This window comes from Astyanax mexicanus, chromosome 7 (genome assembly GCF_023375975.1).
Source record: "Astyanax mexicanus isolate ESR-SI-001 chromosome 7, AstMex3_surface, whole genome shotgun sequence".
Classification (NCBI taxonomy): domain Eukaryota; kingdom Metazoa; phylum Chordata; class Actinopteri; order Characiformes; family Acestrorhamphidae; genus Astyanax; species Astyanax mexicanus.
Genome location: NC_064414.1, coordinates 44255246 through 44282945, shown reverse-complemented (window position 1 = coordinate 44282945; position 27700 = coordinate 44255246). Strand labels below are relative to the sequence as shown.

General features: G+C 39.8%; 1 protein-coding gene across 6 annotated transcripts; it reads right to left on the bottom strand.

Moving 5' to 3' along the window:
- Nucleotides 1-126: 126 nt before the first annotated feature.
- Nucleotides 127-27700, bottom strand: ctnnd1 (catenin (cadherin-associated protein), delta 1). 6 transcript variants are annotated; one of them, XM_049481197.1, is made up of 21 exons: nt 27340-27700; nt 14226-14377; nt 11521-11592; nt 11222-11350; nt 10745-11025; nt 10374-10643; nt 9997-10252; nt 9675-9897; nt 9395-9587; nt 7838-7955; nt 7565-7721; nt 7201-7218; nt 6562-6627; nt 6290-6417; nt 6017-6167; nt 4866-5061; nt 4570-4763; nt 4380-4433; nt 4165-4247; nt 3747-3847; nt 127-2599 (listed from the first exon to the last, which is right to left on the bottom strand). In XM_049481197.1, the coding sequence occupies exons 2-20, from the start codon at nt 14370-14372 to the stop codon at nt 3788-3790; spliced, it is 2796 nt and encodes a 931-aa protein (XP_049337154.1). In that variant the 5' UTR covers nt 14373-14377; nt 27340-27700; the 3' UTR covers nt 127-2599; nt 3747-3787. The 6 variants fall into 6 exon arrangements, with proteins under 6 accessions (XP_049337154.1, XP_049337152.1, XP_049337156.1 ...); XM_049481195.1 differs by having other exon boundaries at nt 3793-3847; XM_049481199.1 differs by lacking the exon at nt 3747-3847.

The following is a 27700-nucleotide window of genomic DNA, read 5'->3' as shown; positions in this document are numbered from 1 at the left end:
ACAGAGCCTGTTGATTTACTTTCAGCATAATACTGCACTCTAATTACTGACTAGTATACTTTTAAATAATCTCAATATGATTTACAGTGTAATATTCCACCACACATGCAATACACAAGTCCAACCTTTGAAAAAAAAATCATCATTTTATTAAAAACAGTATTGCTAAGTTACATGTTCAATCCATGAAAGAAAGGTGCAATGTTTAAGAGCCAAGGCAAAGAGATGAAATATTTTATCACCAGAACGATCAGATTTTAGTCTTGCATATAAACTGTATGACAATTGACAATACATGACACGTGATTTTTTTCCTTGTTTTGTTTTTAATTAAAAGATATAAACTGTAAATGCATTTAATTAAAAATAAAACTGATTGCATATGCATTCAACCACAACAGCCCCAGAAAAACAAGCAAAATGATCCCCAATCATAAAATACAAAAAAAGGGAAAACAAAAAGACAACCAAGAGGAAAAAAAATAATTAAAATGAACAAATATTCTCTGGTATATATAGTTAAATGTGCTTTTATTTTTTCTTTATCTAAATATCAAGCTAGAATCAAAATCTGAGCTCTGCCTCAATTTAGACTGTAATAGATGCAATTTTGACATTTTAAGATAATTAAAAAGTCTTTCGCTTCCCTCAGGATCAAAACGCCCACAGGTTCTTGAAACCTATGGACGACAGTCAGATGTCCCGTCCCTCTTGTTACTTTTACTCTTCAAAAGCCATAATTGTGTTGAATTAGTCAGATAGCGGTAGTGTCTCACATCTGGGAAAATGTTAGAGAGGAAAAGGTAAAACATAAGTTTGGGAAAACCCAAAAAAACGTCAGGTTCAAAAGAAGGGGGGGTGGGGGTTGGGGGGGGGGGGGGGGACAACTTAACTCCTAGTGCTAGAGAATCAATTCAGCAAATATCTACATCAGAATCACTGTGCATTTCGAATATGCAGTCTAAGGCGCGAGCTTCATGCTCGTCGCATAAAAAAACAAAACCCAAAATGCATCTTTAATAATCGATCACTCACTCCCAATACAAACAGGCACTGGAGGGGAGAGGCTGAATAACAGCCAAACTCCCCGACTCCTAAACCTAAGCATGTCCCCTATGTACTCTTCTGAAACCAACGCTCAGACTCTCTCACACGCACACACACACCAACACACTCACACACTCACACGTACAAGCCAAGCAGACTGATCAGCGAGCGAGGCACTCCGAGTAAGCATGGTGGATTTGTTAGATGCCAACATATTTACACAAACATCTATATTCAGACAATAGGATACAACAGAAAGCAAGAACTGGTCCAAGGGCCTAAGCTCAGAGTGGCAGTGCTTCTGTAGGATCAGAGATTCTGCTATTCCAACCATTCTACTCACTCACAGACCCAAAACTGATCCAGACAGAGCTCTCTCTCACTCTGAGGTGCTTTACGAATATTGCACCAACTCTGCTATTAACCCTGCCTAAGGAGGAATTTGAGCTTTGGGATAAAAGTGGTCAATTCCCCAACAACTCGCGTTGACTGTTTATAAACCACGTTAAAAAATCTTTGCAATGCAAGAAAATGTTTCTCTTCCCATCATTAAACATTAACCTTCAAACTATCACTCTGTAATTCACATCTCTGCCTCTTCCCCAGACTCCCAGGACAGTCAACAAGTTAACAATGGAAAAATGGGCTGCAAAAGCTTAAGTGGTAGGAGGAAATCTTAAGTGGTTGTGAGACAATGCTTAAATTACAAAATGGCCCCTGTTCCCTTCCAAACACTTCTTCTATAAGACACACATGAAATATTGTATATACAAATTACTTTTCTTATAATAATGCAGGACAGTAATGCAGTTTGGCATAAATGTTGATCACTGAAAAAGTGGAAATCCACTGTAATCCTTGACCGCTCTTACCGCTACATACATTTCTAAGGAAAAAAGTAAGGTGTTGAAAGAATCTGAAACGCATCAGTATCAAGATAACAATGAGGTCATTAGTGTTTAAAGATACAAGGAGGGTGACACGATGACAAATGCAGTGGTGGGAAGAATTTGGATCGTTTGTGTTACCCTTAACCGTTCTGTAGTTGTTAATATACAAGGTCCCAAAGATTACTGTAGTGAAAGGACTCTCAGGTCATGATGCAGAAGTCTCCCAATTGATCTCAACCATCTTCGTAGAAGGACAACATAAACAATGCATTCTACAATAAAAAAAAAGTACATATGAAGAAGACATTTCCGAATGGTAAAAACCCATTCCAGTTCTTCAGTGTTTTCAGTCCCTTGCGTCTGTAAGTTAAGCCATTATTTCACAGAAAATAAAGTGGTTTGTATTGAATGGATCAGAAGTAAAAGGTCAACATAGTGTTTTGCTTCCTCAAGTAGTGGCTGTCAGTCATTTGGATCTCAGAGAGAAAGAGTAAGAAGGAGAGAGTGAACAAGAGAGACAGAGAAGGAATAATGATGGCGGGAGAGATTTTCTGCGCTATTGATTTGCGGCTGTGGTCCCTTCATGATGAGATCAGAGGCTCAGCAGGGACAGTAGGCATGAAGAGGGCGCTCGCCACGAGTAATGCACACTATCAGTTTTTCTGTGTGAAGAAACAAAAAAGAAATGAGTACAGATGCAAATCTGACAACAAGGGATTTGGTTTAAAAAATATATTTCCAAAAAAACTTTTCCCAAATAGAAGGTGAGAACCCTAAATGTTTTTTTGCAATGAAATTGAACAGTAAAAAAATGACTTGATATAATTATAAGGTAAACATCTTATATGTAGTGTACAAGTTTTAATAGCCTTATTTGACGTTATGTAACTGTTTTCTCATATCAGTGGTTCTCAAACATCCTATAGGAATACCAATGCCTAAAAAAATGCACCTAAAATTCACTAACTAATATGAGCCTACCAGAGAGTACTGGTACTACTGATCCACTGCAGTACCAGATTTAACACTTTTCACTCGGGTTCATAAGGACCTTGGTGCTTTTCATGAAACAAACTTGTATTAGCTTGGAAAAAAAACTTTTTGGGGTTCAAGAACCCTTTTATTTTTGGGTGGAAATGAGCTAAACAGGAAAAGCCCTATTTGAGAACCACTGTATATTACAAAAGTCTGTTCTTTATAGCTTAGATTCTTAATAGTACCTGACTTAATCATAATTGCCTTTTCATTCCTTTGACCTATATTATTTGGTGAAGTTTACCATATAAATAATGGCCATCAGCATTGTGCACACTTTCTCAGTACAGAGCATGAAAAATTGACAAAGCATTACCACATCCATCCTTTAATATTAAAGTAAATAAACCATCCTAGGTTAGCAGAAATCAAACAATTATATACGTTCTAATGTTAATAAACTATGAGTTAATCCCTTTGAAACACAGAGAAAAACATAACATTTGATTGATATTTAGGTCACAAAACTTATGAAGGGCTTTTTTGTGCATGTGCCATCATATGCACAAACCCACTCAAAGCTTATAAAGCCCACAATCAATGGGGGGAGGTTATATGACTACACATAAACCATGTGACCAGAGAGGACACATGACCAACACAGGTATAAAAAAAATAAATAAAACTACACTAAAAGAACAACCACAGAACTATACTGCATCACCAGCAAAACATATTTACAATAAATAGGTAACGGCAGCAGGGGTTAGGACCACACACACATACACTGTGAGAGCCCATGCAGTGAAGGAAGTAGGCAGTGGACACACATACCATGCTCGCTCATGCACTGAGTGGGGGGGAGGGGGAGTGGCCTAACCATCATAAGAGTCCAGCAAGGGCAAGGAGCCCCGCCTGTCCCCATACATCCCTCCCTAAGTGACAACGCGAGAGTGGAGAGAGGTGTTCACACAGGTGATAGGGGGTCATCAGAGGCAAGAAGAGAATGTGAGAAAGAGAAGAGGAGAGAGAAGGGTCAGAGTTAGTTGGAGTAGAAATATTTACATCAACAAATCTCCCTGTAAATAGTGTTAGAGGTAAGTTAAGGGCATGCTGTGAGTCTGTTTTAGTGGAAAAAATACAGGTTTGCCATTTAAACTTCACAAAGACTGTGTGTGTGTGTGTGTGTGTGTGTGTGTAATTACAAGCATATTGTTGTGCAAGTTTTTGTATAAACATGCTGCTATTTTACCTGAGCTGTATCACTGTCTGCAGGCTCTAGAGTATCATCCATAGTGTTCCTTCTTCCTCTGTGCTCCAGTGTAGTGTAAGCATCTGTTAGGTGACGTAAGGGAAAATGGAATTCATATTGGTCAACAATTTAGGAGTAAAAAAAAAACAAAAAAAAACAAATGCCATTCACATCAGCTATCTCCCAGAAGTGAGATTAAAATGTGATTAAATTACCTGATCCCATGTCATTTAGTGGAATCATGTTTCTATCTCTGTCCTGCTTCCCACCTGGAAAAAGTTATTGAAAATGTGGATTAAAGTAAACACGTAAAAAATGTGTAAGAAATACCATTAAAAATATGTATAATAATAATAATAATAATAATAATAATAATAATAATAATAATAATAATAATAATAATACCTCTGTCGATGAGTGGAAGGGTGCTGCTGTCTTCGTACCCGCCATTGCTGCGGGTGTTATTAGGGGGATTGACACCAACAACAAAGTCAGATTTCTTCCAGCCGTCTTTCTCCAGCGTGCGCCGAAGCTCTTTAAAGCCCCATACGATCTGCAGCACCAGACCAGCACCACGCACCTCCCGATCGGAGCGGTTACTGTGGGACACAGAAACGAATACAAAAGTTTAGAAACACACAAGGGCACAGACTAACAGGTAAAACATGAAAATCAAATGTGTGTGTATCTATATTACTCACCCTTCCTTATTAATGAGCACCAGTCGCTCAATGCCTTGTGAGCTGCGCAGGGTTTTGGCAGAATCCACACTGGAGCCCACCACCTCAGCCAGAGTGCTCAGCACTGACACCACAGTCTCCTCAGAGAGAGCACGCACAGGCTGACTCTGCCCGCCACCCGGTAGATTCGCTACCAGGTTTGGCACTGCATGCTTACCTGCACATCAACAATTAAAAAAAAAAAATAAATAAATAAATAAAAAGATTAAATGTACAGAAACATACAATAGTATTCTATAGTATTCCATTATTGTATTGTTTAATGGCTAAAATTAACATTTAACACCAAAACAGAGATTTGAACATGCATAAAATGCAACTAATCAAAAAGATTAGCTTTTTAAATGATGTAGAGATGATCTCAAAAGCTTGCACTTCAGTACTTCAGCAAAGCTTGCCAAAGGCAGAACACTCCACTGTGACAAGCATTCACACTGCCACAGCAAGCTTTTTTTTCTAACTGCATCTCTCGCTAAACAGTGTGATGAAACTCGACCAGAAATAGCGAACTGTGAAAACTGACGTTCAGCACAGCAGTGAAATGAACAAGAGTGAGATGAGACCAAGGAAACACCCTGGTAACAGGATACCATGAAACCTCGGTCTTTGTATTGTAATTGCAGCCTTATAGATGTAAAAAGCTACAATTAAGCATTCACACACTTTCCACATTTTAAACATTCCTCATGCATCAGAGTACTAGGGTTGCAGTGGTATGGCATTGTTAGGTAGAGCATAAAAATGTAAGAAAATTGCTGCTTATTATATTGTGTAAATTTGTTTAATACTGGTATTTGGGAAAAAAATTCTACAAACAGAATTTCACCAATTTAGACACTTATCAGAGCTTACATCTAAACAATGAACAGATTCAGAAATCAGCCAGGTCATTCTGAAATTAAATAAATAAGCTGAAAATTAAATAGTTAAAAATAACTTTAACTTATGACCAAATTTTATTTCAAAATGAAGCGGTTTTAATAAGCTTTAACTTGACCACAGCAATCCTTAAATCCTTGAACTTCACAGATTCTGACATGGAATGTTTTTTTTCAGCATAAAACATTAAAACAAAGATATCTGTTTGTGTATGCAAACACAAACATACAGACCTAGCAGTTCACGATTGCGAGCATCAATAGCTAGGTTTCGAAGGGAGCCAGACATAGCTCTGACCACACGGTCGTTCCCATGAGCCAACAGCTCAGTCATCATGGGCAGCCCTTTCTCCTGCCTCATAACTGCCCGTATGTAGCGTCCATACTGAGAGAGAAATAAAAAGAAAAGCAACCATGTAAAATGTGAAATACAGCAAAAATGGAGAGTGGTGGCTATAATTAAAGTACTAGATGACAGCTGTGCGGTGGTCAGCAGCATATACTTACAGTCCAGCGGCCTGCACACAGATTCTGTAGGGCTCCTGCTGCCGCTTCCAGAACTGAGGGGTTCTTACTCTCCCTCAGTAACGAAGTGTACACACGAACCACCTCAGGCTGGAACAGCAACTCATAACCTAGAAAAGATGACACTGCTGCAGTCACATGAAGGACTAATCTTTTGAACACTCTTTTCTATATTATTCACTCAGGAGAACACACAAATCTTCAGTTCACTCTGTGAAGAGTCCATTAATGGCACAGGTAGGTAGTCACCATACCTTTGGCTGGTGTGGTCCTCTTTGGAATGTCAATTGTGTCTAAAGTTCCATCATCATCCTTCCTCCCTATAAATAATCAAGACAAAAACAATTAAATATGACTATACAAATAGCTGAAATGTGCAAGTAACACAGTATTACCTTGTGCTTTGAAAACTATTTCTTCATCTATAAAAGCTGACAAAAAATGGGAACACACCAATTCTGCTAAACAAACACCAGATTGTAGTCTGTGAGCTATAGCTGAGTAAACCATGCAAGCAACGCTCTACAGTGAGATAAGCTGTTGTGAAGTGTTAACACCCTGGTGCCCCCTTGAGGTCAAAATAAACATCACAAGCAATATTTATAAAATAACAGATGGTGAACGTTGGTGAGTATGACTGAACCTTAACAATGCAAAACAAGCTTTCAAAATTATTTTTGAAATGGGCTGCTAGAGAAGAGGGTTTTTTGTTGTTTAATATTGTTTTTTTTTTTTAAGGAAAAAAAAAACATTTCATAAAAACCCATTTCAGCCAAAGCACTATTTCAGTACCAAACCAATAACAGAAAAGATGATAGTCAAGCATAAACGGCAAAATGTATATTACTGATATACGAAAAGCAAGCAATGCTTATAAAGAAGGATAGGCTTACCTTTGGAAAACCACTCGTCTGTTACGGGACCGAAAGAAGAAAGCAGGAGAGGGAAAAAATGCATGGCAGGAGTGGAAAGAGAGGGAGAAAGGATTTCAGTAAGAGAAAACAGAGCAACAGTGCCCCAGCCACCAAAAGCAACAGGCTTGCATTCATGAACTTACATTAGATAAAAAAAAAAAAAACAGAGATTCACCATCATACTCATGCAAAAAGTTGGAATAGATTATAAAAAATCATTGTATTTTAAAAGCTCTAGTATTTATTGAAGAATGCAATCCATATAAAGAAATGAGAACTTTCACTTTTCCCTAAAACAAACTGTAGCCATGTGTTTAATTCATTACAAAGCACACACACACACCTTTGCCCTTGCGGGAGCTGAAGCAGCCAGTTTTCTGATTGGCAGGGGTGGGACCCTGGTTTACAGGTGCGGTCTCCTGGTAGCGCTCACAGCCTGGCACCTCCCGATGCACCTGATAGGACAGATTCCTCAACAGACACACGCTGTTCTCTACCAGCTACAGAAAGGACGATACAGACATTGGAGAGGTATTTGAGAAATACAGAAGAGACAACTGAGAAATGCATACTAACATCTGAAAAAAAGAAGGAAGTGATTTGTAATCAGCGTTACCTTGTTGTCCACGTCTTTACAGTTAATCTGGGATTGGACAATGTACATGAGCGAATCCACCAAGCCGGAGCATTCTCTCAGCTTCCTCCTAGCCTCAATTCTCTCTGAGCTCACATTCCTGCAGAGATGAGACACAGCATGCGTTAAAGGTGGAGGGGGCGTAGATCAGCTCAGAGCTGTTATTATAATAGGGTTGGTAATAGACATCCTGTATTTTCACAATATTTTGACAAATTTGAGCAAATTAGCAGTTATGGTGACAAACACCAGCCAGCATTTTCCATGTGGTGCATTACAGCTATTTTTTATAACACAAGACACCCTGCACCTATGCAAATATGGCCGCTGAAAAGGCTTCAGGAGAGTAACTATTCATACATGCACACACAATGACCTGAGAAAGCCAGACAACCATAGCATGCGGTTAGATTACAAGTCTATCAGACACTAACTATAAAGGGATAAAAGCAATGCATAAAACAACACCTTAGGGGAAAATATCCACATAAAAAGATCCAGACAGTGCAGTGACTTAAAAAGCTAGAGGCAGGGCGTGCCACTTTTATCTCGCTTCAGATGTAATCAGGAGGAAAACATTTCTCGAGTGAACAGAGAGCTTTCTTAAGGCAAACAGGACTGAAGAAGCATCTCAAAGAGAAGCACTGAAGAGAAATAAGTGGATTTAGAGATCACATCTCTCTTTTGTCCCTTTGCAATCCTATTAGATAGGAGTTCACACACACAGCTCTCAGTACAACAAGCATTTCCCCTTCAGCTTCCCCTCTTTCTTACTTGCAAGAAAGTAGTTTCCTCTCACACATGCACGCACACATCCTTCTGCTTTCAATTGCTTACGGATAACCCTTTACCAACAAATCTGTGCACTACGAAAGACCCTCCCAATAGTTCTCCAATTTCCTCTGTTCCAAAGACACTGTTGAGCCCTGCAGGAACAGACCCGTCCATTCGCCTAAACACAACTTACAAGCTCAAGCCGTGTGACAAAAAATGCCCTGAGTTTTATGCTGTAATTAGCCATGAGGAAATTTAGTGTGAAAAAAGAAAGATGATTTCTTAATTATATTATAACGCATTGACCGTTTGTGTCGTAGGTGAGTTACAGGTGTCGTAGGTGATCACAGTTACAAATCATTAGCAGAAAAGACAGAAAAATCAAGGAAGATGAGGGGGAAAAAAAAAATAAATGTGGAGTGACTCTTCCTCCATATGTGCACAGTAATATTGAAATCATAACGATTTTACAATGTTGTAAAAGCACAGTGACTCACATTATTGTATTTATTTACTATTTATTGTATTTGTTACCAGGAATATTAAGTTTCCGTTTATACTTTATAAACACTTATGCATCAGCACTAGGTATCAGTCCAGAACTTCCATATCTGTGCACTCCAATTAGCAAATCTATGCATGTGAATAAAAAAACAATTGTGGGCCAACAGATAAAAAGACGCAAAAAATATTTCGTTCAAATGTACGAACAGTTATTTGTAGCTGAAGTTCACATTCATATAACAAGAGGTATGGCAATAATACCTCAAGCAGCCAGCGGTGTTAGTGAGGGCTGTCTCCCACTCCAAGTGCCGAGGCTTGCAGCTCTCTTCTCCCCCATCATTCCCCCTCTCCCAGCCTGAGTGTGGCACCATGACTTCATCAGACAGTGCATGTAGTGCATGGTCTACAATCTCCATCTTCACAGAGTCATGGGATGAAAGGTTCCACAGCGTGCCTGAAACAGGAAAGAGAAACAATAATGACGATTTCTGACACAAGTTACCTTTCAGTATTGCTGCAAGGTGTTTGTCTGTATAAATACCTGTGATGGTATCGGTGAGATCCTGATCCCTGGTCTTCCTTAGTAGCCGGACAAGAGCAGGAATTCCGTCACAATTCTTGATGGCAATCTTGTTGTCTGGATCTCGTCCATATGAGATATTTTTAAGAGCTCCGCATGCTGAATGATGCACCTCCTTCTTTGGATTGTCCAACATGGATACCAGAGCGGGAATGCCCTTTAGACGCCTTACTTCTGATTTCACCTAGACACAGGAAGACCAAGGGCGTCAGCAACAAAAGAAACATGGCGTAACTAAAGCAAGCTTGGTCTTTTTATTCTTTATGTGCAATTTGGTTTGTACCTTATCATTTTTAAAGGTGAGATGCTGGAGGTACGCAGCAGCATTGCTCTTGACCGGATCCAGACGGTAGTTGAGCATGGCGATGACCTCGGGCAGTTCAGGCTGTCTCCATGATGCAGGGGCAGGGCCTTTTCGTAGAGTGCTGTCCAGCGACGCCATGCTGCCCCTCTCTCCTTGAGCCAGAGGAGCTCCTCCTCCCCAAAAGTACATATCTCCTGCTCCACTCATATCCCCATCCAGAGTGCCCTCATAAGACCTACATATACCACCCAACACACAGACAAGTTACAACACTTCCAGCACAACCGTAAACCACTAATTTCTATTCTACAGCGCAAAGATTATACATAGTTCCTCACAACCTAAACTATACTCACCCTGTCCTACGTGGAGGTGCTGGATGGTGTGCTAGCCGGGGCATGGTGCTGTAGTGCATAGGTGGCCCCATACCATAATCAGGATCATCATATCCCAAACTTCTTTGGTCATCCTCCAGTCCGTAGGGCTCAGGGACAAAGCGCTGTAGGCCAGGGATTTCTAGAGCACTGCCCATGCGCCCCACTTGAGGCTGAGCTGCATATGGGTCTAGTTGGGGTCTGCTGTGGACGCGATAACCGGCGTCTAGCGTGCGGTACCCATCCACAGGTCTGAAAAGAAAACAAAACAAAAAACAATGGAGGTTTAAATCTTAAGTAAATTCTTCAGGATTTCCTTGTAGCTGACTAGACTGACACAGCCACACACGCACCTGTAACGGTCATCCATTCGTGTCCCTCGGTTGAGACTGGCATAGGTTTCAGAGGGTGGGCCGGTGCGGTAGTCATCGTAACCCCCTGGTGGCCCGTAGTGGAAGTTACGAGGGATAGTAGATGTTGGATAGTCCATATGTGTTGGCTGCCTGTACATGCGGTCTATTGGTGCGTTATAGCCACTCATACCAGTGACAGAACCGGTTCCATCCAGGGAAAGTGTGTCAGAGACTGAGGGAATAACTGTACGGGTTGTGGTGGTCTTGGTAACCTTCTTGACCTGATATGAAAAACACCAATATAAGTTTTTATGCTGTACACGAGAATGACAAGAAAACATCATGTACAAAAAAAAGGATGCAGCACAGGCTGGTGACCTCTAAATTTCCCCACTTACTCTTGTGCTTTCATTACTAAAGCTGTAAATGATGTATAAGCCACGAAGAAAGCTGCAAACAGATGGCAGAATTGCTTACTGTAGTTTCGGTGCGGCGTGTGGTGCCATCGTCGCTAGTTTCAACAGAAATTACTGGCGATGTGTCTCGAGGGTCCTCCTCTACAGTGACAGTCTCCTGGAGAACATGACCTGGGTCCAACATCCTGTACTGTAAGAGAGACATGTGTGTACACACACACACACACACACACACACACACACAATAACAAAAGAACAATAGTGAGCAACAGCCATACGCTGTAAAATGTTTCCTGTCTCACAAACACCACCTGGACCAAAAAACAACAAAAATTAAGAGATTTAACCACACAAACCTACCTGTGTCCCGTTAATATATCCCTCGTTTAGTTTGAGCCTCTCTAATTCCGCATCACCGGGAATACGCCCGTTCTTTTGAGAGAGAGAAAGAATGCAGGTAAATAAACTAAAGTAAAAAAAAATAAATTCATAAAATAAAATAGAGAAGCAGAAACAAGTTACACATGATACAACTAAAGCCATACAATCACATCTGAGTTCTTAGGTCAATATATGAACTAACAAACAATAGAATGAATGATTGAAAACGAAGTGTGCAAGAATGAGAAGGAAGGGGAGGACAATGGCTTTCGGAAAAGCTCACTCATGCAGCCACGCAAAAAAATGGCATGCCTGCCACAAACGCACAATTCAATGAGAGAACCAGGCAGGGGAAGAACACACTACTCATTCCATCCCTCAGAGGGAGCCTCTGAGCTGGGTAAAGGTTCTAGGCAAGGTCTAGGCTTGTGAGAACCTGTCAGTAGCAAGGCCCAGAGCCTGCTCGGCACATTAAAATGCCTACAACTATGTCAACAGAGGGAAGATAAGGTCGATGGTGGCATTCCAAACTACTGCCCTACACGTACACTCTCTAGCTTTATAATATGAAACAGCCAATACACAATGCCTCTTGTGTTATAACCCAGCGAGAAAATATGACAAGAGCAAAAGCCATAAAACAGAGTAAGCCTGCATGTAGACATTGTCAGGAAGCACATTAATCCAATCAAAAACGAGGACAGTCATAAAAGGGAGTGGCAAGTGTCATATCAGGCTGAGTGAAGACAGACGAGAAGAAGATTACAAATAAAATGTCTGCCTGATGTTGAGAAACATCCGGTAAGTCAAAGCTCTCCTTCAATGCGGGTAGTCTTTACTGACTGAACCAGTTTCTTATTGCTTCTTTGGCTTGTATCACAGCAGTCAGGGCTTTTAGGGGGTTTCTGGCTGGCCATACTAGCCTCAATTAGCAGAGAGTGGTTTTGCCCGAACATGCTGCATCAGCAAACTGGTATTATCTTTCCTTTCTCCTATGGATAGAACGCCATTTAAAATAAGCCCAATGGTTTCTTTACAACCACATCCATCTAACATGTTTTACAGTGTACCCACAAAGTCTGCAAGTATACAAGAGTCAAAAAACACTTTACAGTTGTTAATGCACATCGATAAATGTTCAAGGTAAATTTGCCCCAATTAACAATAAAACTGACAACTTTGGTTCAAGGTAATGAACAGTGGTACTATGCTCTTGAAAATCAATGGGTTTGCACAAGATTAACAAAGGCAATTTTTAAAATGTGCATATTTAGATAAGCAAAACTTTAATTAATTAATTAAAAGTCCAACACTAAATCCAGATTAAAAATAAATGTCAGGATGCTGAAAACTAACATAGTTTTGTTGTACTACTTGCTATTGCAATCCCATAAAAAAAATAAAAATAAATAAACATGGACTAAATTTTTAAAGCCAATAACGATTTTAGTCTTTCAGCTCATTTGTCAGATGGCAGATACCAATCCAGGGCGGGGCTGGATAGCATATTTATTATTATTATTATTATTTTTTGATAAACTTGAAAACCCATCATTGTGCAGGGCTTCTATAATGTTTTTTTGCAGACAGACACCTAACCTGGTAAACCTTTCACCTCTAAGTGAAACTGTTAAATAAAAAAGTAAGGCACTCGGTACCAAAGTGGAAAGAATTTTGATGCAAAATAATAATAAATAAATAAATCTACATACAGAGGGCCATACCCTGCAGCTTCTAATGTCAGCACTGCAAATCAGCAGAAACAAATTCAGCTTTGTTTCTGATAGAACTGAAAAATATTTAGCCCATCATGCAGGTGCTTTCACACACAGCAGCATAAAGAATCAAGAATTATTGAGGAATTCTTAGGATATTACTTCCACTCACCACCCTTTGTCAACATTTGTTCAGCCTATGGAAGCTGCATTCTCTCTAATCGGCAACAGTATTTACTTACAAGAGAACAAAATCACACCTTACCAGGTATCGCCTCATTAGGGTAAAACAAAAACGGAATCGTAAAATGGCATCTTTATACATGCTTATACATCATATAAATGTTATACCTATATCTAAAATGAAACCATGCTCAAATATGGAGTCTTCCTAGCAAAGTGTTGATCCGAAGACAATGGTTACGGGAGCCACTTGCATCCAGCTCAGACGTTTAGATATGAATAGTCTTCCATCATTTAAGACAGACAAAGCATGCATTGGTGAATTCCGAAGACAGACCAAATAAGACAATGAGTGAAGCAGCATGCACTTGGATTTTAAAGCTGATCGTAGATCTGGGATCCGTTCTTTTCCTGGAGAAGGGTCATGACGCAAACACAACAGTAAATGCTGATGAAGAGGGATTAATGCAACATGGGAAAGCTTTGTGGTTGGTGGTGGTGGTGGTGAACGGGAAAGAGGATGCAAAAATGATGCAAATGAGATGAAAAACTGTTATAACAAGAACGACAAAAGTAACTTATGAGGTGAGTCATCATGCACGGAAAAGGGGATGATGTAATGCATACAAAGACATGGGATAATGTGGTCACCACAGATGATGACACAGGGCAAATACACAGGGTGGGGAGGACGGCGCAGACTCATGAGGAGGATGAGAATCGGGGTGGGACATGACAATGACGTGTGACCTCTGCGGTCACATGAATGGTTGGAGGAGGTATTACCTGCAGGTTGGGGAGTGGGCGGGGCAAAGTGCCTGAGGGCCCTACACTCCTCCTCTCCTCCTCCAGAGCTCGAGTCAGACGCTCAAACTGCATCTCCTGCTCACGCACGGAGGCCAAGAGAGACGCGGCATTCTCACACTGCTCCATACACACTGAGAGAGAAGAGAAAGCGTTACACACTCACATTGTTGAATACAGACCAAGACTAAGAGAGAAAGAAAATGTTCCATCCACTCATGCACCTAGGTCTGAAGAAAGAAGAAACAAACAAGAGAAAAGGAAATAGAGGGACACCTTAATCCCTCAGACAACACAAATCTGGCTCTTCAATAAAAGTACCATGTAACTGACCCACTCAAAAGAACAGACAGATAATCAATGGCTAACTACGAGCACTTACATACATCAGCATTAAAAGAGCAGACTGTTTTATTCTGAGCAATTAAGGGTCTATAAAGAATGGAAACTTAAACTCTGACTACTCTGTTACACATAAGAACACAAGTGCCATGTAAAATAATAAAATTCCAAGTATTAAGGAGAACACCCACCCTTAAAAACAATTCTGTTAGTAACTTGTGTATCTAGAAACAACAACAGGTATGGTATGATCAGCTTCACTCTATTTTGTTTTAAAACATAACTACAAGATGGCAGATTTAAGATAACACCAGCCTTAAAGTAAACTGCCACACTGCTGAGATCCTAGCTTCTGCTTTTGGGAAAGCAAGAAAGGAGTAGTCCGAGAGAAAACAAATAGGATGAAAAGTAGGATTAGAAAGATAAGGAAAAAAAGACTTTCCAAACTGCAAATAAAGGGGGAGTGATAAGCACGGACAAAGCCTTCCAGGTAAGAGTGATAACACAGACAGCAAACGATCACACATACAGACAAGCTGCACCATCGACAGGAAACCAAACAGGTTTCTGTGAGGATGATTAACATTTGTGTGTGAGAAAGCGAGACAGAGAGGCATCAAGTACAGGCAGGCATAATGAGCTCAGACACAACATAAAAACAGCCAAGGTCTTCTCATATCACAGTGAAGAGAGCTATGAAATACTTCATCTGAAATATACTGCAGAGCTCGTTCTCTATAACCGCGACGACAGTGGGGCTCTCAGTAAGGCTTAGCATATATTCATCATACACAAGGCCAAGTACACTGCAGCCTTACTGATTACAAATGTCCATTTCAGCTGCTATATGAATGCCTGTTCACACTTTTAATATTATTTAACAGCACTGCAGGTAAATCCACAAAACACAAACAAGGCTGTTGTACTCCTTATATGATTGCATACAACCTACATTGAATACTTTCACTTTCAAAATAAACCTCCCTGCTCTTAACCCATGTTAGAGTTTGACAAAAGTTGTCAGACCGAACCCAACCGCTAAGTACTCTCTTAAGAACCAGCCTGACAGCAGATGCATTTGTTTAATCCAGGGGTGGATCAGTCAGAAAGACAAAGCAAGAAGTTGTCTATTTCTTTGACTATTATTCTTAACATATGACCAGTCATAAAAACAGGTTCTTATTTGATTACAAAAAGAGTTTCAAAACAGTTGTTTCATAGTAAGTACCAATGACTTTTTATATGCTTGGACAGCACTACATCTCAAGCAATCTACCACAGGTCTAGCACCTCTGCTAGCTGGTTGCCATGTCATGTGCAGCTCTGCCCATATGCTTCAATGGGCAAACTGGGTATTTTATCTCAAATTGTCCCCCACTAACCAGTCTTTTCTTTTCCATTGTTGCCAGTATGTTTCCCCTTGTGCTAATGTGATCCTTATAATGTTATTCTGCTTGTTTAAAATAATAAGAGGTTGCACCTAGGGGTGAACTGATTGACAGCCTTGGCTGGAACAGACCTACAGCATCATATGGAGTTCCAGAGTTTTAGCTGAGCTCATACTATTATTGATTATGTGGTGCTGTTGGTCACATTAACAGACACTCTGTACAAAGATATTTGCAGTCTGTCGGATGGCAATTCGCCAAGTCTAATGTTAGCAAAAAGATAACCAATGTTATCAAATTAGTTGTAAGCCAGAAAGCTAACTTTAGCTTAGTTAAAAGCACTGAATGTAATTTACTTGGAGGAAAAAAAAAACTTTTGCTTCTGGTCCTTTAGGCTGTGCCATAAACTAAAGCGTCAGACAACATGGCAGACATTTTTTGGAACGTAATGGAAGGGAATGTAACCTCTGTGCCTGTGCTTATATACAGTCAAGGGAATGTGCATCCAACACTGCTTCCTTTAAAAGGAATTACTCTTCTTTTACCAAACAGTAACTGACTGAGGAGATGAGCAGCAAGCACCATTCATAACCTGTTCATGCAAGAGAAAGTCAACAGGTGACTAGTGTTTGTAAATTCTTTATAATGACTGGCAACAATGACAAGTGCTCTGGAGAACGGGAACCGGAAAATCCATTTTAACAGGAATTCTGTCATGTCTTTTTAACAAACCATTAGTAGACAATTTGCTCACAAGGAAAGCTGATGACAGCTAAAACATATGATAATAATGCGTGTGCAATATGGCACAGTTACTGTTTCCAGGTTTATTATTTTTATATTAACATTGCGGATGCTGTCATTTTTCTTGAAAAAAAAAAAATACCCATAAAACAGAAACTTTACACTATACATTACTGAAATGTTTTAAACCTTTGTAGTTCTATCCTTAAAGCCAATTCCATATGTATACAGAAGCTGTAATTCAAGACTTGCAAGTGTGTTAAGAGAATTGATATCAGCCAGCCTTAATGACCCTCAATAACATACCAGCAGCAAACCAAAACTATTAGTGGTATGGGTGTGCCCACTTTGAAAAATAGGGTCACAAAGCAACAGTTTCATCCACACGTGCTACAACACGGGCTGCACTTTGAACTCGGTAATGAAAGTATGGTTCTTCTGTGATGTTTTCAAATTCCTCATACAAGAAACCATCTTAACACGAGAAGAGGGATTTATAAATAAAAGACTATGCTGATCTGCACTTGCTCATTAACACCAGTTAGCTGAGAGGAGTAGGGAGCTGTAGGGTGTGAATGACAGGTGAGAAGAAGCTGTTATCCTGTGGAGCTCTATTCTGGGTGCAGAACTCAGAAAGAACAAAAATTAGGAAGACGGCAGCAATTTTCAGTTGGGTAGACAGCATGAGGAACCATCATCCTAATACCTGCAGTAAGAGTTGAAATTTCATGAGATATTTCAGCAAGTATCCAGACTTGAAGCGTGTATTGTACATTTCTGGGACTATTAAAGCATTGCTCAATACACCACAAATCACGCCTCAAATCATTTCTGGTTTCAAGATTTGTATTTCTTGAACCTGAAAGCAGAATGGTAAAGTACAAAACAACATCCAGCAAGTTAGAAATGCATTCATTCAATAAAAGGACATTAACAATATTATTTCAGCAAGTCTAACATAACCAATATGAATCTTTACTGCTAGTACAAGTTACAAGCCTCACAAGATGGGTTGAGTCTGGGTCACAAGATCTGTACATTTGCCACCATTCCTCCAAGTGTCCAACTTGGTTCACTAATTGAGGCCTTCATTATTAACTATGCAGCATCAAGAACTACTACAGAACAATCAAATCAATTACTAATCATTTAAAAGAAATGTTCAAAATTGCTCTCTCTCTCTTTCATAGGTCGTGATTTATAATGCAGGTCTTAAAGCAACAAGGCACCACTAGATGACATGCTAAAAAAAAGGAGTCTAAAAAAAGGAACATGGTATTTCTGAAAGTCACTAGAGCCAAGCCACGTTACCCACAAAAGGTGAGAATGACATGTTTTCCACTGAACTTAAGACAACTGCACCACAGTCGAAGGGAAACATCTCTGCTTTGCTTTTAATCTTTTAGGCAAACCTTTCCAAAAACAACAAGTCCCAAACAACAACTAGAGACTACAGTCACAAACCAATAAACCAAACTTGTGATTCCTTAATAGAAGATGAGAATATGGGATGTCTTTGGGACAAGTATTATGAGCACCAAACTAAAACTCCAATGCTAAATATACAGAAATGTGACAAGGAATGCAAGAGAAATAGTAACTTAAGAAAGCAGAATTACTTGCAATCTTGTTTAGACAAAAGTTTCAGCTTGATGCAGAAAAATGTGGGTACTAAGCAGTGGTCAGTGGTGTGCTGTGTCAATTGCAGGGTTTCAAATGACACAGAGCTATCCAAAGCTAACAGTGAAAAATCTGCCAAGTGTTACAGGCTGCACGATTAACAGTCCAATAATAAAGTTAACATCTGTGTAAAACGTTTAATAAGAGAACTGCAGTGGCTAACCAGACTGAATTTCAGATGTTTATACTTTCAGGAATGGAAAATATCCAGTTTTAACTACAGCTTTGGCTTTGATATCATATTATTTTATAAACAATCATGGAGACTGTTTTATTTAAAGACTGCCAAAAAGTGAGTAAAGACCAGTTAACTGAAAGGCAAAATTAACAACGTTGGGTGCCAGATGAAAAGCATAACTTTTATAACAGGGAATATAAAAGGAATTACTCTGGAATGGCAAACAATGCTTTGGAACTCTTTCTGGGGCATTTCTGAAAAGGCCTTGATCTCGAACCACAAAACTGCACTAGCCCAGACGAAACCAGTGAGCAGGGTGAAAGAATCCTCAAAACAAACAGTAGCTTCTAAAAAGAGAGTGAACTCGAAACGGAAGCTCACTCCTGCCAAGGACAAAGCTACGCCACTAAAACAGAGCAGCTCCCTGAACTCCATGAGCGGGTATTGGACTTTCATAAAGCTTAGATCTCACTTCTATAACACACAGAGCGGGTATTTGCAGCTGTCCATCTGGTGGTGGGGGAAACAATAGTAAGTGTGTGTGTGCATGTGCGATAGAGGGGGGGGGGGGGGGGGGCGAAAGAGTGAAACAGAAAGAGAGAGAGAGAGATAGAAGGGTGGGGGTGGCGTCCTTGAAAACACAGATGCAGCAGTCAGCTTCATCGACTTCTAAAACTGTTTTCCACTCTTCCACAACATACCTTCCGCAGAGCAAACACACTCTCTGAGAAAATCAGGCAGGCGTGTGCATGCATGCGCTAACACATTCCGGTTGGTACTGTGGCATGCCTGATCCTGTCTCAGCCTCAAAATACCTTAAAAGTCCTGTTCCTTTACCAAAGCACGCCCAACTGATTCTCTTCTCTCCATATCTAGTTCCTATGTCTGCCCTCATGCTAACAGTGTCTGATTCACAGTGTGAAAGCAGTGACTCACAGAGGTTCGGTCTGATTGGGTGGGAGTGAGGGGATTTCGTGACGCACACCTTTTCCTGTAACACACTCGCATACACCTGTGATCACCTGCAATCAAAACTGTGCACATAGAACATAATTAGCAATGAACAAATCAGTGCTTACCGAATGTCTCGATCCCAGGCAACATATTTATCTCCCACCATGTGGTTCTTCATTTATGTGTTGAATTGTTGAAAACAGTGTTTTTCAATTACAGCTATCCAAATTACAAAGAAAACGCAGGCCTAAATAATTCTTTTTATGAATTCAGAATGTGTTCATATCATAAAAGGTGCAGGGTTCGAAAACACACACAAGCACTGCACATACACACACTGCCTAATACCCTATTCTTATCTTCAAAAGGGATCCCTTCAAAGCACACCTTGAATACAGACACTCTGTACTTATGGTATGATATAGCCCTTACTGAGCACTTCAGCTCAGTTTTATTTTTGGCAACTGCACCAAGAGTTCCAAAAGTCTTCTCCAGAGAATGAGGGGAAAAATGCCACCCCTTTAAATAGGTCTGACCCAGAACAGAGTATAACTTTATGTAGGTTTATTTTCCAGCGAAAAACAACCAAACAAGCAACTCAAGACTACAATAACAAATAAAACGTGCTAAAAATTAGGTCGAACAGTTAAGCTTCCCATGGGGGTTACCTACTCAGAGCAACATCCGAGTAGAAACCAGACTGCATTCCCCACATAGTAGTGCGAGTTTTGACATCACTGAGACAACCTCCTTGACAAATGCCAATGTAGTGTAGTGTTAAGATGCACTGTTAAGTAGGGCTGGGGCGACGCATCGACATAATCGACGTCATCGATTACAAAAATACATCGATTTGCATAACGTGCGTCGGCGCGTCGTAAACATGGCGGCGCCTGTGGAGAGCATTAGAGGTTAGATCGGGCCCAAAAATTCCAACTGGCTGTTTTCGGGCTGTTTTAATGAGCGAAATATGATCAGAATTATGTTAATTAACACGGTAACATAGAAGCATAGAACTATTATTTAATTAAAATGATTTTTAAGAACAGCTAAACACAGTTCTGCAAGTCAAACGCGGAGGAGTTCACGTGCGAGAGAGAGAGAGAGAGAGAGAGAGAGAGAGAGAGAGAGAGAGAGAGAGAGAGAGAGAGATTTGCTTGTTCTACTCACAGGTGAAGGTTCTCTTTGATCTCCTCGTGCTCATATTCTAGTCCCATTCATAATTCTGCAGCTCCCTCAGTGTTTTCTGCCGTATTTTGCGGCTAGCGCGAGCGCTTACAACTGACACCGCGGACCGCGAGGTGCAGCCGCGTTTGTGCCGAATCCGACTCTCTGCTGAATCTGACTCCCGCTTCGCGGACAGAATCGGCACAACACCCCCGCTGTAGAACTGCGGTAGTGAAAACAGCGCTTATAAATAAATTAGTTTAGTTTCACTTTCAGTTTTCGTTATTTTTTTTTTAAATTAAAATATAATTAAAAAACAGACGCCTACATCTCGGACTATTTTCTGGAGCCCGGGTCGGATTTACGGGCGGGCCTCGGGTCATGTCGGGTTCGGGCAGAGAATCTAAGCTCTAGAGAGCTTGGACTCCGGAGAGCAATCTCCAGCTACAAAAAAACGCCAGCGGGCATCTAAAGTTTGGGAGCATTTCACGCAAAAGGGCAACAATGTGGTCCTCTGCCATACGTGCAAAAGGAGCACTTGAAGCGCAAACATCCAGGAGCACTATGTCAACAGGGTCACACAGTAAGTTACCGTTTACATCAGGGTCTCCGCGGGTGTCCTTAAAAAGACTTAAGACTGTCTACCAAAGGTTTTAAACCTGCCACAGGCAGAAATTATACATTTTTGGTTTATATTTGTGCATGGCATTTCGCAGTTTCCAGAAACAGTAGCATTATTCATAAGTTCAGGTGTTTAGCTAAGCTAGCTGCCTTAAGTTATTTTAGCTAGCGCCGTCGGCGCTGCGGTGTCACACCGTTTTCTGTCACCGTCGGAATTTTGTGACCAGTGCTCACGGTTATGAGCGTTCATTGGCAAAACGGAAGCTTTCTATACCTACACCTTACCCTCAGCCCTAAACTGAACCGTTTTGGCCAGTCGGGGTAAACATTAGAAACGAACACGTTTCGAATCGGCCAGTGCACCGGTCTGCTGAGAACTACTTGCCAGTGGTCACAAAATCTAGCGGTCACAGAAAACAGTGCAACACACGGTTGTGGTGTATGGGAGCTTATCCATTTTTAGCGTTATAGATCTAAACAACGTGCTGTACATGTAAGTGATTATAAGTGTGGGGTTTGGTTTAGTAGGCTTGTGTTGTTGTTGTTGTTGTTATTATATATAAATATAGTAATTTATCGTTTGCTTTAAAACGTAAAATAATTATTTAAATATGTTTCTCAATGAATAGATTAGTCGACTAATCGAAAAAAATAATCGTTAGAATAATCGTTTAAAAAATAATCGTTAGGGACAGCCCTACTGTTAAGTAAATAGCACAATGTGTGTACATTCACAACATCACCAGATTATTTTCTTAAAGTTTTCCCTTCTTAAATGACTAAGTTTTTTTATTCACCACCCCTACTGAAACCAAAACTCAACACTAGTACATGATATTCTTCCAGTGATACTGCAAGTAAGAATCAAAAGCCCATTGATACTGCTCTGAGCACTCGAAAAAGCCTGACAAATGCCATCACTGTGACGTCGACAAAACAAATCTCAGTTATGACTGAGACCAGCACAGATACAGAAACAGCAGCATTAACACTAAGCCATATTAGGCCAAACTAATTCAATTTGCATGGGTGCTTAATCGTGTGTGTCTCTGCTAATGGGATAGCTGAGGTATTAGACTGTTAAGCCACTTAACATCCACAATCTACACACCTACTGCAAACACTCAGAGCAGATCTAGACGAAACCCAGATCATGCCTCAACGGTATGGCTGATGAAGTGATAAAGATGCCGCTTTCACCTATGACCATGTGCAAGACCCTGACAAAAAAAAAGGGCAAACAAGTGGCGCTTACTGCATACCACTGAACACAGATGTACCAGCCAGTCATCTGAGATGCTCATATATCACGAAGAGAGACTTTCTGAGACAACAGCTGTTAACTTCTAGGCTGAATTTGTGGATTAACGAGGAACAAAAATTAGGGGATTGAACATTAAGGTATTTAAACACGTGGTAAGAAGCTAACTTCTGTTCACTAAGACAGGCAGATGGAGAAAAGTTAGTAGACCATGCACTGCAAACAGTTTGCTAAACCAGACCAGACTTGAACAGAAAATCTTAAGATCTTAAGAAAAATAGTATTAGAGTAAACAGACCACGTAGTAATAAGAATTACAAATACAGAATGTGATTAAAAAATGCTGCAGCTATTGGATACAGCGCTCAAGAAAAAAAAAAGTCTCAAAGCAGTTTCTTTACAATACTACCTCCCACACTGCGCAAAGTAATAAGCAATATCAAAAAAATTTACCTGCATTTACTGAGTCCTATCACAGCGCATGGCATTTTGCAATTGTGCCCAAAAGATGTGTCGCAGTTATACCTTAAGCTGGCAGAACAAATTAACTCTGGTGTGCTAGTGGGATAATAATGACTTCCCACAATTCTTCATACACGCAGTGCATGTTCATGCCATTGGTATTGTAAAGCTGGACAATCCATGAGGGTCCCCCATGCTTGCTGACTCAGGTTAAAACTGAATGTGAAAAGCCGATCCCTCCGTTTTGGCCTGACTCCAAACTAACGCCTCTGTGAACTTTGAGACCACACATACTTCCAACCCTCCTACAAGCAAAACTAATGTCACACACATTCATACGAGTTGTTGAGTAACTTTGACATACCAGAAGTTGAGACATTTAGAGCTTCTGGGAGGTTTGTTAGTCAATCGAATGCATCCTTTGGTAAACAATATATAGTCCATAAATCTGGATTCTTTAATAAAGTGCTTTGACACTAATTGGACTGAAGCGGCTATGACAGAAAACGTTAGATTAATCATTAACATGATTAACAATTTTACTCTTTAATCCCTTCATGCATATCTTTCTGTAAAACCAACTTTCTCCTCATAAGTGCAAAACTCTGTTTAGTTTCTCATTAACTACTCCAACTATGACACAATTCAACAAAAATATAAAAACAGTTAAGTAAAATTTTGATTCTCTTAGTTTAATAAAACTGATGAGTTTACTTTACTTTTAATATATTTACATATGTCTTGTTTGTATTCTTAGTAGCTATTCTTATACCTAGTGGTGTAGGAAGAGACATTTAAATAAGAATTGCAGTGCTGGGAGGTTAATTAAATTATTGTTTTAACGTGACTTTTAAAATTAAAAAAAAAAAAACTTTTAAAAAATATTTATATGTAGAAGCTGCCAGAGGGAATTTCAGTAGATAGGCTTGTGCGTCTGTCAGAAACCAGTAAAGAACTTTTTTTTTAATGTAATTTTGATTTTGTGCACTTTTCCTTAACTGAAATACAAGGAGGTTATGTTGGCACTGTGTTTAATATTTAGGTTGAATGTAAATTTGACAGGGCTGCTTACTAAAGACCACTGCAGTCATGAATCATTCTCTAGTCCCCATATGTCCATATTTAGGGTTTCGTGTCTAAGCTGCATTTTCTATGGTCGAAATGGAATTCTAAATCACTATTTAACTTAGTTAAGGAATATCAAGATTTTTTTACAGTATTACCCAGCCCTACATTTTTTATAATAATAATTTGATTGTGGTGAGTAGTGTTGAATCTCTTAAATTAATGGGAATGTTTTAAGACTCTTAGCCCTTTAACATATCTTTACATTCTGAAAACTTCAAGGGCTTTGAAATCTCCTACAGGACACAGAGAATGTGTGAAATCAACCCAAAATCTATATGTTCGAAAACAGATCTAAAAACTAGACCAACTAAACTAAAGGTTTGGAAGACATGAACTGTTTGAATTGTACTCAGGAAGATATTGATTTTAAAATGAATTTCAGGAAAAATACAATTTTATAGTTGTATTAATTATATTTTGAAATTAGCAGATTTTCTTAAATATATGTTTTTTTATTTTATATTACAATTACGCTTCTCGGTAATGTTCCTTATCAAACATGAAAACTTTTTAAGTAGTGCTTAAATAGAAATCCTCAAGATTTAGTGGTGTAATGTCAGGCAGACAACTGACAAAAATTCAGGCCTGTTAAGAGGTTAAAATCTTCAGGGGCTCTGTAAGAAAGAATACACCATTTAATCCTAAAGTTTTGGAACAGATCTACCTTTTGTTTGGGAGCTGAAGGTGAAATTGGTTAGCCATTCAGCCATTAGCCTTTACCTGAGGCGCTAACGCGCCAGCCGATGACGCAGCCCTTTTTAAACGAAACTCCAAATTGAAAAAGCAACCGGTTTACCTGTAGGAGTTCCCTCAGGCTAAAACGGTGGTTTGTCCGATATCTTTGTGCTTTATTAGCTGTTTAAAAGCCATGTATTTTTACTGTACACGGTTTTTGTGAATCCACACAGTCTGTGGTGACTGCCGGGCAGAGACGTGTATTTTAAAACTACTCAACCCCCTTCCGTGTTTGACGGACACACCCTTGTAACAGTAAACCCGGTCATTACACCGTTTCAGAAAAAAAGAAATGGAGGAAACTACAGACTACGTCTTTCAAAAAGAGCACTCCATCTTATTCACAACATTTCTTCAGAACTAGCGTTTTTAAACTTAATTCAGAACAACTGAGGCGTGTGAAGGTGTTGTACAGTAGTGTTGGTTAGCTAGAAAAACATGGCGTGTACTAACATGCCCTTCCCTCTCTCAGCCACAGGTCAAGGTAGACACACCCGCAGGCCACTCAGAGGGGGGGAATCAAACATTTTTCCTTTTAAGTCGTGAAAACTGCATACACACACTCTCTCACACACAACCCATCTCCAGTGACTCATGCTAAATATATCAGCCAAGTCAGACGAACCGTAAAATCAGTGAGCTTGTAGCTAGTCACTGACCACTCACTCCACACGCTGACTGGCTGTTTTACACTGTATTGTGTGTAAATGCAAGAAAAGACGGTCTACAAAGAAAAAAAAACACACACACACACACACACACACTGAACCACGCCTGTCCCTTCCCCCACAAACACACACACACACCCATTCACCAGCACCTACTCAACAGGTTCTCACAAACTTCACACTCTCCCAACACTGTCCGTGCAAATTACACACAAAGTAATCTACATCACAATCACAGTTTTCACCTCATCACCAAAAAACAATGCAACTTTACTGATAATAAACAATAAACCAAGGCGTGTTTACTCCTCACTGAATCCCAAAAGAATCTAAAAGTAAAAAAAAAAAAAAAAAAAAAATCACAGGTAACATCTCCAACCAAGACAAGATCACATCTGCAACCCTTAACCTAGCAAACTACCTTGCTGAATAAGGACCTACAGGTAACTTATTCAGCACCAAAAAGGAGCTATATTTTGAAAGAAACAAACCAAATATTTTTTAACAGGTGCTCCCGAGTTGCAGTGATTTGAGACTTTTACTTGCAGATTCTGCAAGTAAAAAATCTGATATCATTACAGGTTAAAAAATATAGGCATCATATAAAGCTAGAAATTGTAGTAGCACTACTCCGCATTACAGATATCTCGTTTTCACTAGTACTAAAACTAGGTTAGAACTATATTACTGGGCTAGGTTACATCACTTGTATAATTTTATTAGGCTAAAACTACTTGTCATGGGTAACTACTACACTGCTGAGGATTCCCCTCATACAGTTACACGCCGGGTGATCAAGTGTTCATTTACAAGCCATACATAAAATGTCCCAGTATCAAAGCTGTGTGTTTAACATAGCTATTAGTAAGCTTTTGCTGGAAATGCAGAGTATGACTACTAATTTTTAGAGTATAGATACGCTAGAAGGAAATGTAGGCATTCATTATCTTGAAACACAATAATAGGTAAGTTCAATAAAAAGAGCACATTTAATCCTAAATAAACAGATAACTTATAACAGCCAAGCTAAATATTTAATACAAATTTAGGCAAAACACTAAAATAAAAAATAAACAGCTCGGTTTCTGGTTAGCAAGCTAAATAACTCCCTGTTTTCAGTAAATACAAGTTAACTACGTTCACGGCCACAATATTAACTACACGAATTATTGAAGAAAAACTTAATTAGTAAAATAAACTATCCAAATATGTTGTAAATAAAGGTTAGTTAAATGTAAGTCAATAAGTTAGCCTTAAGCTAGCTAGCTATTAACCGAGCTATAATAAGTTATCCCATAGGTTAGCTAGTTAACACTAACCAACAGTATGAGTCGAATGTATTTGTCTCGACAGGTCTAATAGCTACGCAAGTTTATAGCTAACGTGTAAAATCCACAATAATTCACTTTAAAATAAGTAACTACATTATCAACAAATCATATCGCTAGCTGTTAGCTTTAACTTTCAGCTTCATCTTCACACCTAGCTAGCGGCAAATGTGAGTCGTGGCTGTCCGTGAGACGCTATTGCTAGCGGTAGCTCGGCTAGATAACAAACCTGCTAGCGCTATGCTAACACCACTAGCATGCTAACCTGAGTGCTAAAGCGTTAGCACGCTAGCTAACTAGCTTAGCATAGCCAACTTCCAAGTTTTCCTAACTAACAAAAGCGAGCAGGGCTTTTGTGTAAACACGCGCGATTTGAGAAAAACACAACCGTTTCTATTAACATAACGACTGGAGAAAAATAAGCAGTTTCGAAAGTCTACCTTTGTGTTTTTTGTGCAAGTCCGATGGTGTGGTTGCGGTCTCGGCCTATCGAAACAGGCTCCAGATACTGTGATTTTTTTCCAAGCGCTGGGAAGTCACCGTAATCCCAAACTGGTCTAAATTTGGGCGTTTCAGCCCGTGCGCACTGCCACCAACGCGGATCTTCTCTGTTCGCCTTTCACTTTACGTTAACTCTATCGAACCCATTCAAACAGATGTAAAGAAGGTGGGAAATCCGTAGGCCGGAGTGGATTTATAAAAATCTGGCAGTCCTTTCATAAAAAAGCCCACCTAGCTATCTACCCGTCCTCCTCCTCCTCCTCGCCTTGTTCACTCCTCTTTCCTCGTTCCCCAGTTTCG